The following is a 21,112-nucleotide window of genomic DNA, read 5'->3' as shown; positions in this document are numbered from 1 at the left end:
CAGTAACAGTTTCCACATTACTAATACACATGAAATAGACGCATCAATTAAGCGTGTTCGTCACTACCCAGTTTACGATCCTAACACCCTTGTTGTCCGGTACTCTTCGGTTCACGGCCATTTCTGACGTTCACAAACAACTAATATTATTGCTAGCACGAAATTCTTAGAACATTATATGAAATTTGTGTTGTACCTTGCTACTTGAACATTGGTTTTATGCTTTCAGAATGCAAGACCCCTGAAGAAGGGTTCGCCCGAAATGCATAGGGCTGAAACACTTTGAATTGATAAAGAACGTTGAAAAAAACATATGTAAAATACTATGCGAGAAATAGTATGAATTCAAAATGAACTTACTACAATTCGAATTAAAGAATACATTGTAAAACAATTTATTACAGCTTGGATCATCATAATTTGAAATCGCCAATATCGGAGTGCTGAGTAAGGGACGTTACTCCCACGGGAGACAACGCCTTCATTCTTGTCACATTTTCCCACCTCCAGGCTCAGGAGGGAGTTACTTACCAGGCACCCTAAATAAACCCAACATCATTCACTCTAAACACAAGGAGTGCGACGTTCCACATTCCAATTGGAGTTTCACATTACATGGATTTAAAAGGCCCATGGTCACTTCAAAAAGACTTTTCTCTATTGATGTGTCATTTAAGATCTTAACCAACTTTGAGTCTCAACGTTGATATAGTGGTCCACCGGCCAAATTTCATTGTGGGAGGACCTTATATTTGGCCACAGGGAGACTACTCCATCTCTGCCGTGACCGAACTGCTCAGACAGCCCAACGGAGTAAGCACTGTCGGAGAAATGGCCGTTTTGAGAGATACTGATGTCCGCCCACCCAATCAGGATGGGTGGACATTAAGCCATTTTATTTATTGTCACCAACAGACAAACCCTGGCGGTGAGGTACAGTAAAAATCAAATAATGGTGCTCGCCATGGACGATGATTCCTATGGTGAGGGGAGCATTCGTTTTTTTATTTTCAAAATAAAGTCCCATTTCGAGATTTTCTTTATGAATATAAAAAATAGAAAACTGTTTGGGGCAGGGTTGCGTCATGCTGACGCAGCCCTGCCACAAACAGTAAAGCACATTGACAGGAACCACTGTAATGGTGGTTCCTGTCAATTAATTATAAATGAACGCCTGCTTGGAGGTCATTTATAATTTGGCGGCAGCTCCTTTGCCATGGCGATGGAGTAATTTACTCCATCCCCATAGCAGAACCACAGGCCATCCGTGAAAATATAAATCAGCCCTTTCTGTGATCTACTTATCGCTAGACAAACGTACAGCTCAACAAGTCATGCTCTTATTGATTTAAAAAATAACACCATCACAGTAAAAGATATAGACAGAGGCAGTAACACCATTATTAATAACACATGGGATTACATCTACAAATGCAAAAAGGACAGTTGATGGACAGAATGCTGAACAATGTCAAACACTCACCCCCAGTCAGAGATCTGTTCCTAAATCCATTGTTTTTTTGCTCACCATGCCATTCCAGTTTGGCCCTGCTCCCTATGGGAAGAGTCAAGCCTGAACTGCCAGGCTGGACTGTTCCCATGAGGAGCAGGGTCAAGGCTAATATGGATAGGGCTGGGTCCAAATTGAGGTGGCATGGTGAGCAAAAGAACAATGGGTTGGGATGCTGCCAGGAGCGATCATCAGTGGTTAGACAAATTGCAAGCATTCCTCCCATCATTCATCCCATCTTAACATTTGTATTACAATTGTGGCACTTTGTAATTATAAAATGGCACTAATTTGAATTTTCTCACAAGTGGCACACTACAATTGCAAAATGACACAGATTCAAATTTGCTCACAACCAAGGTAAATCGTAAATGTGAGCTTTACTATGCTTATTCAAGCTTGCGAATGTTCTACTAACACTGACTTTAAATAAATTATAATTATGAATGTAGCAATCCAAGCAACAGTAAATTCTGCGCAATCTTAAGTTACAGCCTTGTAAAAGTGCAGTTGCAGGTGAAAATTAGGTACAGCCTGGTCATGTTTGAACAGGACTATGTTTGCAAGATAATATTGCAACACTGGGACACCTTTCAACATAAATTATTTTGCACCACTGTAAGAACACTTTGATCAACAGTTTTATTTTACACACCTAATGTTGACTGCAATCTCCTAATTTTTTTTTTTTTAACTCTTTATTGATCATGTTCATAAATACATCCTGAAGTATACTGGCAATAAACAATACAATAATATGAACTATAGCAGCTCAGTGTCCATTAGCCAATCAAAGAAACCATGTTAAATTTGGTCTCTCACCTACGCTCTCAATGGAGTGATTATGGATCCTTATCCTAAACTCATGAATGTGTCCGGGTCCTCGACCGACGTCGCTCAGTCCTGCAATCACAACCGTAGCCCGCACTCATACTTGTGTTCCAGCCACTCATCTGTTCCCTTCATTTATCTACCGACCCTCCACAGGAGTCGGCCCAGGTGTGTCCTCAGGGAGCCCAGGCAACTGTGAGTGTTTGCTCCATTGTCTCTCCTCCCCGGTTGTGTCTTGAAGCTCTGTCAGCAGCGCATCCCGTGATTCAAGATCCTCTTGCAATTGTCATCTCGCCTGCTGGCCTTCATATGCACTTCCTCTACAATCAACCAATATGTCACATTCTTGAACCACAATGCAACCAAGGGCGCTCTATTCCCCAACCAACCAACTGCAACTCTCCTCTTTACCAGTACCAATGCCAACTGTAGAAACTTTGAAACTGTTGAAACTTCTCTCACCCGTTTTACGACCCCCAGGATACAGGGGGGTCTGCTTTAATTGGGAGACCTGTCACTGCGCACAGTGGTTGGACCACCGCCAACCAAAAGGCATGCACTGCTGGACATGTCCAGGCCAAATACAGGAAGGAGGCGCCCGCCGTCCCACACCTTGGACAATTTGAGCTTCTGTCACTGTACATCCTATGCAGCCTAACAAGTATCAAGTACATGCTGTGAATATAATTCAAGAGTGTTAGTTTCAACCTGGCATTACATGAGACCTGCTCCACTAGTATACAAGTCATTTGCCACTCTGCATCCGTGAGGGGGGCTTCATGGCCCTTCCCCAGACCCTTCTAGCTCTGAGTTCAATCCCCACTCTGTCACTCTTAAGGGCGGTATAGAACAGTGACACCAGGTGTCTCGCCGTCCCAGCCGTCAACATCCCCTGCAAAGTTGCTGGTTGTCATGGTCTCAGGAAATTCCATCCAGATTTCCAGTGCAGTGTCAGCTAGCTTAGCACATTGGAGAAACTGACTGCCTCCCACAGAGAAAGCCTCCCGGGCCTCAGCAAAGGTAAGGAATCCCTTCCCTGGGTATAGCACTCTCATATTTTTAATTACTTACTCTTAAGACATTAAATTTCAAGGCAGGATCAACTATATTTTGAGTAGGATATCTCTTTCATATGCACTTTATTTAATACTACCATTACTACCTTGTGCATTATTGTCTACCGAAAAGGCTTTAAAAGAAGCGCACTGAATAGTTAGCTATACCTGGTTGTCTGGCCAATGATGGAGGCTCAATTGTGCAAAAGAATACTGGCTCTGGGATTTCAATACCAGCCAAAATGAGGCTCTCTGATGCTTTGCTTTGTGCACACTTGTTTCCAGATTCTCGTCCAGCTCTGCGGGCTGCAGCGATAGCAGCAGATTTAGATGACGCAAGGGTGTCTCCTGTAGCGGTCTGAAAAAACAGAGACACTTGACCATGAACCTTAAAGGGACCTATATCTTATCTCATAATTCACTGCACACCATTATTAATATTTAGAATCCTCGTGGCCCGAATCAGTCAACATATAATTATGAGTATCCTTGTACTTAATGATTAATCCATTACAATAAAGAAAGAATAAAAACAGTTATATTTGTCTTATAATAAATACAAATTGAAAGTTCTACTAAAAGCAAGTATGCGAAAAACACTGACGTGGTAGAGGGGAGAAAACGAGGGAGGAGTTGGGGAAAATTGTAAGGACAGAGGAGTGAAAAGGCAAGAAAGGGAGGAGAAGTTAGAGTGAGATATTAATACTCTAAAGTGCCAACAGCCAACACAGCTTGTTCATAGGCAGAGATTATCTAAATCAACCTAAAGTATGCTTAGAGCGCTTAAATGAATATGAATGTATTACTAAATGCAAATCGACAAAATAAATCAGAAAGATACAAACTGGAATCAGCTATAAATATCCAGCCAATCAGAATTAGGACATTTGAGTCAATACTATGAGTGCAAAGACCATCACTGGTACTACTTATAGGAGAGCTGGCCATTAGGTCAAGAGATTCATCTCAGTGGACGACATCAATTGCTGAAACGTCCTCCAAAAATACATGAGGGTGAGCCCTAGAAATGTGTTTTCCTATGATTGATATTTCTGTTTCTGCACTGTTTAAACAAATGAAGCTTACTTTTGTTTGGTTGAAGCACTTTGCAATACGAATCTGATTTTCCCTGCTTTTATCTAGGTGGGTGTCTATCTTATGGAATCAGCACACATTTGGAACTGCACTTAATGTTGATCTAACAGTTGGGTGAGGGGAGGTATGGAGATACTGAAGAATAAAGAAGCCTGTGCTATTATAGAACGCTCGTGGGAAAAAGAAGAAAGATATGGTCCAATACATAATTGCTGGCTTTAATTCTGTAAGGAAGATCTAATCCAACCCAGGGCCCCACTGGATAAACCATCAAATTACTTGAACCTCCTCATTAGGTTGATACAGTCAGGATGTGTGTTTTTTTTGTTTTGCTAATAACTTTGGCGCCATTTGCCGAAACACTTATTGCTATACAAATTCTATAGGAAAATTAAATAACAATACAGAAAAAACGCCTGAACAGAATTACACCAAATTTAGCAGAATGCTAGATATTTATCCAGGAAGTGTGCTTTGTGATTTGGTGTAAATCTGTTTGGCTGTGTTGGAAAAATCAAGATTTAAAAAATAGAGGTATCTATTGTGTTGGGGCTTCCATGGGGAAAAAAACAAAAAAAGAATTCTGATTGGCTAGTCCCGTGGGCCGGAACAGTATGTTTAGGCCCCAAATATAATGCAGCTGCCAACAAGTGTGGCCATTATTTATGTCAAGTAATAAAGGACCTTCAATATTAACCTAGCCATTGAAATATCCTAGCATAGTACCCTGGTGAAAATCAGTCCGTTATTGTAATTGCATTATATTGCGCTAATTACCCCTGATGAGGGGCCGAAGAACTTTTTGGAGAGTAGCACGCTACTCCGAAACCCAAAAGGATTAGTGGTGAATTAGTATAGGGAAACATCAATCAATTTGAGCAGTGGATATATGAGTCTGTTGGATGGATTGAAAAGGATAATGGAAGGATAGAAGAGGGAAGCGTGTTTATTTGGGGATCATAGCAATAGGAGGAGGTTTGGGATGAGTAAAGGAGAGATGGAAGTGGGTAGAGTCTCTAGAAGTGGATTATGGAGAAAAAAGAGGTATCGTATTCTAGGAGGGATACATGAGGGTTTAGAAAGGCTTGTTTGGGAGATCTGAATAGTAAAAGAGATTTGAGATGATGCAAGGAGGGTTAGAGGAGGGGAGAGAGTAGAAACGGTTATTTTGGGGATCATAGTAGCAGAATGGGTTTTGGGATGAGTCAGAGAGTAGAGGTAAAGGCTCTATTGAGATGCATAAATATTTTTCTTTTAACAGTAGGAGTAAAGCAATAAATACATAGATACATAAGTACTTTAATTTATTTGTGTGTGTTTTTAATATTTTTTCTTTTTTTTATCTTTTAATAATTCTAAAGAGAAGCAATTGTAAATAAATAGTTATGATAAAATTTTTAATTTTGTGACAGATAAACGGGGAACCATAAGCATCTAATCAAATAACTTATATGAAAACTATGCAGTAACCTATTTACATGTTAAGCATAGAATAATATAACCATAAATAATACGTATATTTGTTAAGGACACCTAATGAATATCTATATATTTATAAACATAATTATTATAGACATTTATACAAAGGAATACACTTATCCAGATGCATACATACAATCAAAATAAATGCTTATATAAACAGAGAATGGTTCTTATGCCTTACCTGCTCACATGCAGTGTACATCCCCTCCCTGGGCATGCAACTGAACCCCTACCCTGCCCCCTCAAGGAGTCAAGATAGAGAAGGCTCCAATCAAATACATCTTTTTTGCTCCAAAAGGTTCAGAAGCAAGGGCGAGTATTTATTCGTCTCAGAAACTATGATAATCGGTGCGATTCAATTAATCAAAATACGTATCTGTAGACTTTGATACAAAGGAATAACAATCCACCCTTAAACACCCATTGACATTAACATATGCTTTTCACAATTAACATCTCTAGCCTACTGCTGGCGTGGCTAGCAGGGCCAAGATGGGGGACGCACTGCTGCCTCTTATCCAGCATTAATCCTGGCTACTAACACGCTCCTGTCCACCCTGTTTTGACTCAGGAGCCGCCCTGCAGCTGCCGCTGTTACTACAGCGCTGTTTGATAGTGGAATAATCTGTAGTGCCTCAATAAACAATAGTTGTAGTCTGGTGAAATGTAAATTACAACTGGGTATATCGGTTTAAGCACTTGACCATAGTATTTACTTCAAATGATACAGAATTAATTTTAGGATTGAGTAGTCTTTGTAAAATGGCACCTCTCATAGACGTAACCAAGTTGATGATGTGGACACAGGCACAGATTCAAATAAGGTAATGATTCAAATGGGGTAATCACTCTGCCTGAACAATGACTGTCAGAAATCATCAAACCCAAGGGCACCAGGGTGGCAGATCCCAAGATTATTAGTGAAGCTCTGAGGATCGGAAGACAACATCAAACAAAAATAAATCCAGCCCCAGTCAGCCCCCTTCCCTAGTGGATATTGTCTGACCCAATCTGGCAATGCTGGCCCAATAAAAATCTGACAACATTGCATAGTTAGCTGCGGGGAATGGCACTGAGTGACAAGCCTATGGCCCTAGGCCTGGTGACATGGAGGGGAACTGCGGGGGCTGTGTCGGGCTTGTAGAACCACTGTGGAAAGGATGAGGGCCATGGCCTGGCCCTGGTAATTTTGGAGTGGGGGAACCTGAAGCAGAAGGTTAGAGCATGGACGGCAGCAGGATGGGGTCACTTCGGGGACTGCTGGCAGGCTGGCATGGACCGTGCGGCAATCTTTGGATCCAGGATGAAGTGATTGCTCCATTGGGGACCATGGCTGGCAGAGTGGAAATACAGACAGGAGGATCCAGATTCGTATACCGGCCCCATCAGTGGCAGGCATTGGTGTCCCCCGTTTGAGGCTAGTGACACACGGATCTGCTTGTGCTCTCCTTGGCACTGCAGGTAGGGGCGGGATTCGCGCTACATCAGGAGAGTATCGAATGGTGGTGATTTCCAACTCCTCCACCCCTGTGTCATGGTTTGGACTGACTAAGGGGCCCTGCACCCCCTTACATGGGCTATCACCTTTTACTATGCTGCCTGGACGCCCCAATCTGTGGCGATTTGCAGGGTTGGGGCTGGGCCCTTTTAGAATGGCTGTTTGCAGTAAACCCCAATCCTGCAATCACCATTACACTGGTGACTGTAATCTCTGCGGGCTGTGGATGGGCGGCAAACACCCAGCCTCATTAAAATACAACATCCTAATGGATCCTGGAACCATCATAGAGATTACCTGCACTCAGCAATATGTACCTGATCTCCTGGACCTTAACACTCATTGTGGTTTGCAGTGATAGAAAAATCAACCACAAGCAAAGACACCTCAAATTTGAGACCCACTTATCATAGAGAATGGCAGACTAATTTGCCCGAAGGGATGCCCCAGGCACTCAGTCACAACATGAGCAACAGGACATGACAGCATGACTCACGTCTGTGCAACTATCTCAACTCTGACTCTAAAATTGACTAGTTAACCTGTAGAACGGATCTACTGTCATCAAAAAATAGATAAACAGGAGCAGTGTTTGTTTCCAGCCAAAGAAAGCGTATGAGATGTGAAAGACTGACCGCATGATAGTGGTGAAAAGCTACTCAACGAAGAAAAAGTTCTGAATCTAATCAGGGATATAAATGAAGATTGCAAAAGATTAGACGCCAGATCCTGGTGCAACAAACTCTGCACCCTTGGCATAAGGGAAACCACCAATACTGGAAAACTAGAGACTTACGCTATGGAGCATCTGACCATAATCTTTGGGGCAGAAAACCTTTCCTACTTATTTACAGTGGTGGGTGAGCATAGATACCTGGACCCACACCCACCGCTGGGCGTACTAGCACACTTCATTAATGCCAGGCTTCTCAATTTCAGTGATAGAGACATGGTCCTCTGGTTGGTGAGAGACAAAAAAGACCCTCGCCCACAACAAGATGTGGCATGCTTCATCATCAGGCTACCCACACCCTGGACCTCAATTAGTCCAAGGTGGGCTCTACCCCTATAAGAGGGAGCAAGGGTTTTTTATATTTCTTATTTGTAGAGTTTACACCCCACACTGACCAAAGATGAAAAAGGAAAACGAACTGTTAAAACTACCTAGAACTATCTAAAAACAATTTTATTATTGGATATCTTGTTAGGATTAAAAATAAGAGTGTAGGATAACAAGGGATATAATTACTCTAGCATCATATATTACTGTCAACAGGTTTTAGCTGTCTTCAAAATGGCCCAAGGTCCAGCGGCCTTCGTGAGGACCGAAAGTCTCTGGCTCACTCCGTGGTATCTCATTCTTAATGTTTGCTCTTGTTCACTCTACTTTCCTATATGGTATAGTCAAACACCTTATTGTATCAGATACCCCTAGATCCAGAACTCATATGAAATCAAATGCTAAAATGTAAGATATTCTTTCTCATATTATTGTGCTCTGGAGATCATTGCTCTGCATGGAAAAGAACAAACAGAGAGGAGAAATAAAATACAAATAAAATTGAATCAAGAACAACAAAGACATTACTCAAAAAAACAAGTAGTCATGAGGTACCATGGACTGAACCAAACAACAAATTTAAACAAGGGTCAAAATAAGGGACTTGGTTTAAGGACTGCAACACCTCCAATCCCAAATAGACACAATGAAACCAACAGAAGGTGCACAGTCCGTGGCAGAACAAGATAGCAAAACAATAGTTGATGTAGAGAAACGCAAGAGATCCTACAAATACTTGGGGCAACCCCTCACAGGAGGTAGGAGTCCATCAGCCCACCCTTATTGGCGGAGCATCGTCATCTGGTACTCCTGGGAATCACTGTCTGGGCCCATATATGCAGATCCCCAGGGACTCTGCCTAGGTGCACCGACCAGTGATACCCAGAAAGGGAATAAACTCCTGCCAGGGTATGTACCCAAGTAGTTGAGGGCTCCAGTGGTGTGCAGTGCAAGAGAGTGAAGTGAAGTTAAAAATGAATACTTGGTCAAAAAATATGTTTAATGTGGATCAACCAAGTTTCATGTCTAAAAGAACCTATAGTCTGTTGTATAATTTTTACAGGCTAGTCTTTGGTTCATGTGAGAGTGTGGTCGACATGTTTCAGCCGTTACGGTGACTTAACCCGGCTTTCTTCAGGACCGAAAGAAAGAGCTACTGCAAAACTAAATATAAGGTGATAAAACTAACCCCGTACACCAAATGTGAGTGTGGGATACCGGTGTGGCAATTGCCACCCTACCAAAAAAGGCTCAAACTAGAGCGTAAGAACGATGTCTTCATTCCTAAAAAGGAAAAACAATATATGAACCTCATGCATATCAAAACACAACTACTGATTGCCACAAGGCAAAGCTGATTCAGCATCACCCAGATTAACAACTAAACTCCAAAATGATGTTCTTAAATACTAAATTTGTATAGAAAATTTAAAAAGACTCACCCAGCTTTATGTGGGAGAACAGCCTCACCTCACCCGGCTGACTGCTCGGAGAAGGAGGCACCGCTCTGTTTAAATGTGGAGAAAGAAAACAGACAGATTGCCAATGGATACCCATCTGCTCAAAGCTCGACACACATATTTAAACAAATTAAAAAGGAACCAAAATTGATTAAAAAAGTCCGAGACCTCGTGACCGCCCATAAAAGTCTAGTAGTGTTAAGGTGATGTCTCTTTAGAACAACCTATCAGACATCCAGTATGACCAGGGTCAAGCATAACTATGAATGATGTTAAGTTGTTGAAGGAGCTGTCAACAGAATTCCAACAGCCAATTCTGTATTGGAAAACATAGAACATGCTGTCTTCCACCTTGCCTATCTGTCAACATCTCTGACTAACTTGCAGGCTGTCTGAGAGGCGTTTGGCAGGACAGAGAGGGTGCTACTTAGAAGCGATCGTGTTAGACATGCGCGTTCTGAAATTACAATCCACTGTATGTGCGCGCTTTAAAGAGACAGGTCCAAGACCTCATGACTAGGTCTATATAGTTAAATTGATGTCTCTAAAGAAGAACCTGTCAGGCATCCAATATGACCAGGGGCAGATATAACCATCAAAGATTGTTGGTGGGTAAAAAAGAAACCAAACCTGGAATCTGTCGCCAGAAATCAACCAACCAGTTCTAAGTTAAGGATTATATCTAAAAATGAAGTAAGCACAGAGCACACGCAGCCTGCCTCCTCACCTGTCCGTCGATACCTCTGACTAACTCACAAGCTGTCTGGGAGGTATCGACAGGAAGGGGAGGCTGCTATTAATAGCGCTCGTTGTGAGACGCGTGCGTCTTAAATTGAATTCAGCTGTTTATTCACTTGCACTGAAGCAGCGTCTATGTACAGTGAAGCGCATGCGCCTAGGATGAGCGCTGATTGAAACGCGCATGCGTTAGTGCCAGACATCATGCCGATGTACCTAGTCAGCCCGAGTGTGTTACGAGATAATCAAAATAATCAAAACAATCAAAACAGGGCGAATCACCACAGGATAAGACCGCCTACATTTACGGTGCGGTGTGTGGTATAAATCACACCACTAATGGGGACCTCGTGTGTCTACCGCGCATGCGTCGGGGAATAATGGAGTCGGCCCGCGCATGCGCGAGACGTCGTAACACCCCGGGGAGATGGAAAACCCAGTCTTTGGTGCCTAACAATAGGAGCACTCAAGTGTACCTGATCAGTAGTGTGGGACAAGAACAAGGTGAACATGTCGACTGGCGATTAGGTTAGGTGTAAGTTATTAGTTCTTTTGACAATAATAGATTAAGTCCTATAAAAGGCACAAGGAGTGGTTTACCCAACATGACTGTGGGACAGTGGTAATATATAATCTAAACTCCCCACGAGTTCGAGTGTGTTTTGAGATAATCAAAATGCGGCGAGTCACCACAAGAGAAGACCGCCTACATATAAGGTGCGGTATAGATTGCGCCAATAGTGGGGACCTTGTGTGTCTAACGTGCCTGTGTCGGGGAGTAATGGAGTCTTCCCGCGCATGCGTGAGACATAGCAATACCCCTGGAAGATGGGAAGCCCAGTCTTTAGTGCTAATCAATAAGGGCACTTGATTGCAACTAATCAGTGGTGTGGGACAAAGGTAAAGTGATCATGTCAACTGGCGAATTAGTCAGGTGTAGGTTATTCATTCTTTAGACATGCAAAAGTTGAGTCCTAGAAAAGGCACAAGGAGTGGTTTGCCCACCGTGACTGTGGGACAGTTGGTAATGTATAATCCCTTGCTGAATTACATGTAGTGTCAATGTACACTAGGCTACAGAACAAGTTCTCGTGAAGCTAAACATATCTGCACACTGTGGGATGTTATAATGGCATCGGTTCAGTAGACAGATAGCGATGTCTCTAGGGAAAGGTATATCGAGTGAAACCTTGGGTGCTCACAAGGCTGAAAAGGAGCTTATTCCTCCCGCTGATAGACGATAGAGTAACTGAACTAGATCAAACATCAGTGTTTACTAGAATGATTAACACTGAGACAGTCTAACTGATTCAAGTATAGACCGAAGCCCATGGTATATTGTCGTTAAGTCCTTTGGTGTCAGTCTTCAACTTAAAAATCCATTTTTGTTCTTTGGAAAATAAGAACTGGGCAACGTCCGTTATGTGTTGAGGAATAAGCGGGCGTTCGAGTACTAGCCACCTTAGATCCTCAGCCTTGTGTTTTTTGGCTAGGAAATGCTCCGTCATCCGAGTGGATTGTCTCATGCAGCGGATGGTACTTTTGTGCTCGCTTATGCGGAGCTTCACTTTGCGTGTGGTGTACCCTATGTAGTGTAGGGTACACGGACACGTGATTCTGTAAATTACGCATTCTGAATTACAGTTCGTGTGGTTGCGTAATATCCAGGGACGTTCTGTGCCTATGTCCACTGAGGTGGTCTTAGTGGTTTGTGGACAGACACTACAAGTTCCGCAGGGAAAGTGGCCACGAACTGGGGGTAGTGACCACAAAGTGTTGGTTTCAGCTGTGGGATGTGACAGCGGTCTGGTATGGACCAGACTATCGCGTAGACTAGGACCCCTCTTAAAGGCAAATAAGGGAGGCAAAATCTTGCCATCCGCTATGTTCAATATTTGCCAATGTCTCCGTACTGTTTTCTGTATTTGGCTGGACATAGTACAGAAAGTGGTGACAAATGTGAGTCTCTCATTAGTAGTCTTGGGCGCGTCAGTGTCCAGTAAGGCATCACGATTGTTATTTGACGCCCGTTTCCAGGCTTTACGCACCAGGCGTTTCGGATATTGCCGTGATTCTAGTTGTCTGGCAAGTGCCTCAGCATGTTTGTCGAACAGTTGTCTGGTCGAGCAGTTCCTGCGAACCCGCAGGAACTGGCCAACTGGAAGGTTCTCTCGGAGTGCCCTCGGATGATGGCTATTAAAGGACAACAACGAGTTTCTGGACATGGGTTTCTTATATAGTTCAGAACTCAGTGAGTTATCGTGAACAAAGATGGAGATATCCAGGAAAGCCAAACGATGTTTGTTGTACTCAATGGTGAAGCGCAAATACGCATTCTGTTGGTTTAACCATGAGTGAAAAGCATGAATTTTGTCACCTGTGCCCCGCCAAACCACAAGGATGTCATCTATGTATCTCTTCCACAGCAACAGATGATGACGATACGGGTTGCTGTGGTTGAGTACAAAGTCCTGTTCGAATAGATGGACATAGAGGTTGGCGAGGCTAGGCGCGAAAACACTGCCCATTGAAGTCCCAGATGTCTGGAGGAAGATCTGATCCTCAAACTTGAAGTAGTTCTCCATCATGGCTAATCTAGCACAATCCATGATGAAAGGCACAGGGGTGATACTGTCCAGAGAACGTGCTTCCAAAAGGCCTCTGATGGCGTCGAGGGTCTCTAGCTGGGGAATACACGTATAAAGTGACTCTACGTCCAAACTAGCCAAGAAATCAGTGTCAGAGTTGAACTCTATCTCAGGTAAGAGTCGTAGAACGTCTGCCGTGTCTTTAAGGTAAGTTGGCATCTCACTGACCATAGGTCGTAAAAACACGTCTACGAATTTGGACAGAGGTTCTAGTAGTGAACCGATCCCAGAGATAATGGGACGGCCAGGAGGCGGTCGTTGCTGTTTGTGAATTTTGGGGAGGCAGTAAAAGTAGGGCATCACTGGGTTGTTGGTCACCAGGAATTTAGCCTCGTGTGAAGTTATCCATCCCTCTGCCTCCCCTTCCTCGACCAGCTGTTTGATCTCTCGGGAGAGTCTAGATGTGGGATCTGACTCTAGGGCCCGGTAGGATTTAGAATCCGATAAGTGTCTAAGGCATTCTGCCCGATAGACGACAGTGTCCTGCAGGACTATCGCCCCGCCTTTGTCTGCCGGTTTGATAGTAATCGACGTGTCTTTGGTAAAGTTCTTGAGGGCAGTCATTTCTTTCTTGGAGAAGTTAAAAAAGGCATGGGGACGGGTGTCGTGCAAAGTCATCAGATCATGAACAACCGCTTTTTCAAAGGTAGAGACTTGTGTGGGGACCTGATGGGGTAGAGGCGTGAAAGTACTTTTAGGACGAAGTCCAGTGTTAACAATATTGGTCTCGTTGTCTAGGGTCGGTGTTATAGGATCTTTTTCTTTAAAAAAGAAATGCAACCGAATCTTCCTAAAAAAATTTTCAATTTCACATCTCAGAGTGAAAGGATCCTTTCACTCTGAGATGTGAAATTGAAAATTTTTTTAGGAAGATTCGGTTGCATTTCTTTTTTAAAGAAAAAGATCCTATAACACCGACCCTAGACAACGAGACCAATATTGTTAACACTGGACTTCGTCCTAAAAGTACTTTCACGCCTCTACCCCATCAGGTCCCCACACAAGTCTCTACCTTTGAAAAAGCGGTTGTTCATGATCTGATGACTTTGCACGACACCCGTCCCCATGCCTTTTTTAACTTCTCCAAGAAAGAAATGACTGCCCTCAAGAACTTTACCAAAGACACGTCGATTACTATCAAACCGGCAGACAAAGGCGGGGCGATAGTCCTGCAGGACACTGTCGTCTATCGGGCAGAATGCCTTAGACACTTATCGGATTCTAAATCCTACCGGGCCCTAGAGTCAGATCCCACATCTAGACTCTCCCGAGAGATCAAACAGCTGGTCGAGGAAGGGGAGGCAGAGGGATGGATAACTTCACACGAGGCTAAATTCCTGGTGACCAACAACCCAGTGATGCCCTACTTTTACTGCCTCCCCAAAATTCACAAACAGCAACGACCGCCTCCTGGCCGTCCCATTATCTCTGGGATCGGTTCACTACTAGAACCTCTGTCCAAATTCGTAGACGTGTTTTTACGACCTATGGTCAGTGAGATGCCAACTTACCTTAAAGACACGGCAGACGTTCTACGACTCTTACCTGAGATAGAGTTCAACTCTGACACTGATTTCTTGGCTAGTTTGGACGTAGAGTCACTTTATACGTGTATTCCCCAGCTAGAGACCCTCGACGCCATCAGAGGCCTTTTGGAAGCACGTTCTCTGGACAGTATCACCCCTGTGCCTTTCATCATGGATTGTGCTAGATTAGCCATGATGGAGAACTACTTCAAGTTTGAGGATCAGATCTTCCTCCAGACATCTGGGACTTCAATGGGCAGTGTTTTCGCGCCTAGCCTCGCCAACCTCTATGTCCATCTATTCGAACAGGACTTTGTACTCAACCACAGCAACCCGTATCGTCATCATCTGTTGCTGTGGAAGAGATACATAGATGACATCCTTGTGGTTTGGCGGGGCACAGGTGACAAAATTCATGCTTTTCACTCATGGTTAAACCAACAGAATGCGTATTTGCGCTTCACCATTGAGTACAACAAACATCGTTTGGCCTTCCTGGATATCTCCATCTTTGTTCACGATAACTCACTGAGTTCTGAACTATATAAGAAACCCATGTCCAGAAACTCGTTGTTGTCCTTTAATAGCCATCATCCGAGGGCACTCCGAGAGAACCTTCCAGTTGGCCAGTTCCTGCGGGTTCGCAGGAACTGCTCGACCAGACAACTGTTCGACAAACATGCTGAGGCACTTGCCAGACAACTAGAATCACGGCAATATCCGAAACGCCTGGTGCGTAAAGCCTGGAAACGGGCGTCAAATAACAATCGTGATGCCTTACTGGACACTGACGCGCCCAAGACTACTAATGAGAGACTCACATTTGTCACCACTTTCTGTACTATGTCCAGCCAAATACAGAAAACAGTACGGAGACATTGGCAAATATTGAACATAGCGGATGGCAAGATTTTGCCTCCCTTATTTGCCTTTAAGAGGGGTCCTAGTCTACGCGATAGTCTGGTCCATACCAGACCGCTGTCACATCCCACAGCTGAAACCAACACTTTGTGGTCACTACCCCCAGTTCGTGGCCACTTTCCCTGCGGAACTTGTAGTGTCTGTCCACAAACCACTAAGACCACCTCAGTGGACATAGGCACAGAACGTCCCTGGATATTACGCAACCACACGAACTGTAATTCAGAATGCGTAATTTACAGAATCACGTGTCCGTGTACCCTACACTACATAGGGTACACCACACGCAAAGTGAAGCTCCGCATAAGCGAGCACAAAAGTACCATCCGCTGCATGAGACAATCCACTCGGATGACGGAGCATTTCCTAGCCAAAAAACACAAGGCTGAGGATCTAAGGTGGCTAGTACTCGAACGCCCGCTTATTCCTCAACACATAACGGACGTTGCCCAGTTCTTATTTTCCAAAGAACAAAAATGGATTTTTAAGTTGAAGACTGACACCAAAGGACTTAACGACAATATACCATGGGCTTCGGTCTATACTTGAATCAGTTAGACTGTCTCAGTGTTAATCATTCTAGTAAACACTGATGTTTGATCTAGTTCAGTTACTCTATCGTCTATCAGCGGGAGGAATAAGCTCCTTTTCAGCCTTGTGAGCACCCAAGGTTTCACTCGATATACCTTTCCCTAGAGACATCGCTATCTGTCTACTGAACCGATGCCATTATAACATCCCACAGTGTGCAGATATGTTTAGCTTCACGAGAACTTGTTCTGTAGCCTAGTGTACATTGACACTACATGTAATTCAGCAAGGGATTATACATTACCAACTGTCCCACAGTCACGGTGGGCAAACCACTCCTTGTGCCTTTTCTAGGACTCAACTTTTGCATGTCTAAAGAATGAATAACCTACACCTGACTAATTCGCCAGTTGACATGATCACTTTACCTTTGTCCCACACCACTGATTAGTTGCACTCAAGTGCCCTTATTGATTAGCACTAAAGACTGGGCTTCCCATCTTCCAGGGGTATTGCTATGTCTCACGCATGCGCGGGAAGACTCCATTACTCCCCGACACAGGCACGTTAGACACACAAGGTCCCCACTATTGGCGCAATCTATACCGCACCTTATATGTAGGCGGTCTTCTCTTGTGGTGACTCGCCGCATTTTGATTATCTCAAAACACACTCGAACTCGTGGGGAGTTTAGATTATATATTACCACTGTCCCACAGTCATGTTGGGTAAACCACTCCTTGTGCCTTTTATAGGACTTAATCTATTATTGTCAAAAGAACTAATAACTTACACCTAACCTAATCGCCAGTCGACATGTTCACCTTGTTCTTGTCCCACACTACTGATCAGGTACACTTGAGTGCTCCTATTGTTAGGCACCAAAGACTGGGTTTTCCATCTCCCCGGGGTGTTACGACGTCTCGCGCATGCGCGGGCCGACTCCATTATTCCCCGACGCATGCGCGGTAGACACACGAGGTCCCCATTAGTGGTGTGATTTATACCACACACCGCACCGTAAACGTAGGCGGTCTTATCCTGTGGTGATTCGCCCTGTTTTGATTGTTTTGATTATTTTGATTATCTCGTAACACACTCGGGCTGACTAGGTACATCGGCATGATGTCTGGCACTAACGCATGCGCGTTTCAATCAGCGCTCATCCTAGGCGCATGCGCTTCACTGTACATAGACGCTGCTTCAGTGCAAGTGAATAAACAGCTGAATTCAATTTAAGACGCACGCGTCTCACAACGAGCGCTATTAATAGCAGCCTCCCCTTCCTGTCGATACCTCCCAGACAGCTTGTGAGTTAGTCAGAGGTATCGACGGACAGGTGAGGAGGCAGGCTGCGTGTGCTCTGTGCTTACTTCATTTTTAGATATAATCCTTAACTTAGAACTGGTTGGTTGATTTCTGGCGACAGATTCCAGGTTTGGTTTCTTTTTTACCCACCAACAATCTTTGATGGTTATATCTGCCCCTGGTCATATTGGATGCCTGACAGGTTCTTCTTTAGAGACATCAATTTAACTATATAGACCTAGTCATGAGGTCTTGGACCTGTCTCTTTAAAGCGCGCACATACAGCGGATTGTAATTTCAGAACGCGCATGTCTAACACGATCGCTTCTAAGTAGCACCCTCTCTGTCCTGCCAAACGCCTCTCAGACAGCCTGCAAGTTAGTCAGAGATGTTGACAGATAGGCAAGGTGGAAGACAGCATGTTCTATGTTTTCCAATACAGAATTGGCTGTTGGAATTCTGTTGACAGCTCCTTCAACAACTTAACATCATTCATAGTTATGCTTGACCCTGGTCATACTGGATGTCTGATAGGTTGTTCTAAAGAGACATCACCTTAACACTACTAGACTTTTATGGGCGGTCACGAGGTCTCGGACTTTTTTAATCAATTTTGGTTCCTTTTTAATTTGTTTAAATATGTGTGTCGAGCTTTGAGCAGATGGGTATCCATTGGCAATCTGTCTGTTTTCTTTCTCCACATTTAAACAGAGCGGTGCCTCCTTCTCCGAGCAGTCAGCCGGGTGAGGTGAGGCTGTTCTCCCACATAAAGCTGGGTGAGTCTTTTTAAATTTTCTATACAAATGTAGTATTTAAGAACATCATTTTGGAGTTTAGTTGTTAATCTGGGTGATGCTGAATCAGCTTTGCCTTGTGGCAATCAGTAGTTGTGTTTTGATATGCATGAGGTTCATATATTGTTTTTCCTTTTTAGGAATGAAGACATCGTTCTTACGCTCTAGTTTGAGCCTTTTTTGGTAGGGTGGCAATTGCCACACCGGTATCCCACACTCACATTTGGTGTACGGGGTTAGTTTTATCACCTTATATTTAGTTTTGCAGTAGCTCTTTCTTTCGGTCCTGAAGAAAGCCGGGTTAAGTCACCGTAACGGCTGAAACATGTCGACCACACTCTCACATGAACCAAAGACTAGCCTGTAAAAATTATACAACAGACTATAGGTTCTTTTAGACATGAAACTTGGTTGATCCACATTAAACATATTTTTTGACCAAGTATTCATTTTTAACTTCACTTCACTCTCTTGCACTGCACACCACTGGAGCCCTCAACTACTTGGGTACATACCCTGGCAGGAGTTTATTCCCTTTCTGGGTATCACTGGTCGGTGCACCTAGGCAGAGTCCCTGGGGATCTGCATATATGGGCCCAGACAGTGATTCCCAGGAGTACCAGATGACGATGCTCCGCCAATAAGGGTGGGCTGATGGACTCCTACCTCCTGTGAGGGGTTGCCCCAAGTATTTGTAGGATCTCTTGCGTTTCTCTACATCAACTATTGTTTTGCTATCTTGTTCTGCCACGGACTGTGCACCTTCTGTTGGTTTCATTGTACCATGGACTGAACCAGAGACCTTAGGTCATGACTAAGGCTGCTGCCCATTGGGGCATTTTTGAAGACGGGCGAAACATGTTAACAGTAATGTAGGATGACAGGATAATTAATATCCCTTGCTATCATCCAATCTTGTTTTTAATCCTATCAGGACATTCAATAATAAAATTGTTTTAGGATAGTTCTAGGCAGCTTTAACAGTTCATTTTATTTTTATTTTATCTCTGGTTGGTGTGGAGTGTAAACTACATATAAGAAATATAAAAAAATCTTTGCTCTCAATCATAGAGGTAGAGCCCACCTTGGACTCACTGTCCAGGATGAGGGAAGCCAGATGATGAAGCATACCACATCTTGATGCGGGTGAGGGCCTTGCAATCCCCAGTGATAACTCTGCCTAAGGGAAATGGTACAAGTAGCAGCACTTTTTGATGAGCATTTGGATATTATGTGAGGAGGAAGGTCCAGATAATGACTTCTCACCCCTCTTTTGTGTGTGATAAAGAGACACATAAAAGAGCAGTCGTAAAATGGTTTATCACCCCTCTTTTTCTGAACGTTGCTACAAGGGTCGAAAAGGAGAGACATGAATATCTACTGCTCAAAAGGGAGCCCAGCAAGATGGAATAGCCTATGCCATGTAATACCCTGCGCTTCTGAGGGTGACCATCCAGGGCAAACAGCATATTTTTCCAAGCCTCAGCAGGGCTGCTTTCCTAAAGAAGGAGGGAGTGCTGCAGCTTTTATGTGCGGCGGACCCTGGTGCGACTTCTGCAGCAGCTCTCCTTAGTGATGAGAAATAGGCTTTATAGCAATTCAAGTTCAAGTTCAAATAACTTTATTCGATTGTAAACCTTACAATCATAAAAGTAAAATTCATAAACATACAATTAAAATCAGACCATCCATTTCATTTATACAGCAGAAATGTACATAATCAATACAAGACAAGAATAACAGGCATAACGAAACATGTTAAAAATATAAATAATTGTAACAAGTTTAAAAAGATTAAAAATGCATAACAACAATAACAGCATAATTATCCCTCCATACTTTTCCTGAAGGTAATTGCTAGTTTCAAAAAGCTGCATACAAATAAAGTGCAGTCGCATTTCAGGAGTTGAAGGTAATAAAGTGCTGGTTTGATCTGTGTGAATTTCAGTTCTTTCAGGCATGGTTTTAAATATAACCTCCGAGGTACTATGTAATAAGGACAAATAAATAAAAAGTGTGCCAGATCTTGTGGAGACTTCCCGTCGCAGCCGCAAGCTGGCAACACTTGACCTCGATGGGCCCCACTTGGTACCGCTAGTAAGTAATGAAATAAGTCAAAACGGAACCTTGTTAATAGGTAACGTTCATAGCTAGACATAGGCCAAGATAAATATGGTTCCATTTGTAGAAAGGTTTTAAGTAAAACATGTTTCCTAACACTGTCTTTCTGGAGCTCAACCTCTTCCCGGGCAAAATTCCTGGTTGTCATAAATGTGTTTTTCACAAAGACGGCATCTAGTTTAGTAATGGAATTTGGGGTTAGAAACAGGTCCATCCAACCTATTTCAGTAAAACGGTCTTTGATGTACTTCAACCACGGAACCTTAAACCTTCCATCCCATGTTAAAGCTTCTTTTAGTATATCATGGGTGAGCGGTATATCATTATTTAACCAGCAATTCAGCCAACATAATAGGGGGTTTACTGCTAATCTGTCGCTAAGGTAGGGCACACCTAACTCCTCATGTACCGAGAAGTTTCCGGTTCCCCTTGGCAGCCTCAGTAACTTCTTCTGAAAATTATTTTCTGTAACCTCCAGGTCTCGCGTCTGGCTGTAGCCCCAGAGCTCGCTTCCATAACAAGCAATGGCAACAC

The 21,112-nt window shown here is 43.4% G+C and overlaps 1 protein-coding gene across 3 annotated transcripts in view; it reads right to left on the bottom strand.

Annotated features, from left to right (window-relative positions):
• The window catches only part of GFM2 (GTP dependent ribosome recycling factor mitochondrial 2), a 345,387-nt gene that overhangs the window by 101,365 nt on the left and 222,910 nt on the right, over positions 1-21,112 (bottom strand). For all 3 annotated transcript variants that reach the window (XM_085632317.1, XM_085632319.1, XM_085632318.1), the window contains one exon: positions 3,565-3,754. In XM_085632317.1, coding sequence (XP_085488443.1) covers positions 3,565-3,754 — 190 coding nt within the window. The remainder of the gene's footprint in view (positions 1-3,564; positions 3,755-21,112) is intronic.

This window comes from Triturus cristatus, chromosome 2_1, assembly GCF_964204655.1.
Source record: "Triturus cristatus chromosome 2_1, aTriCri1.1, whole genome shotgun sequence".
Classification (NCBI taxonomy): Eukaryota; Metazoa; Chordata; class Amphibia; order Caudata; family Salamandridae; genus Triturus; species Triturus cristatus.
Note: the sequence above shows the minus strand (reverse complement) of the source record. Positions and strands in the feature narration are given on the sequence as shown.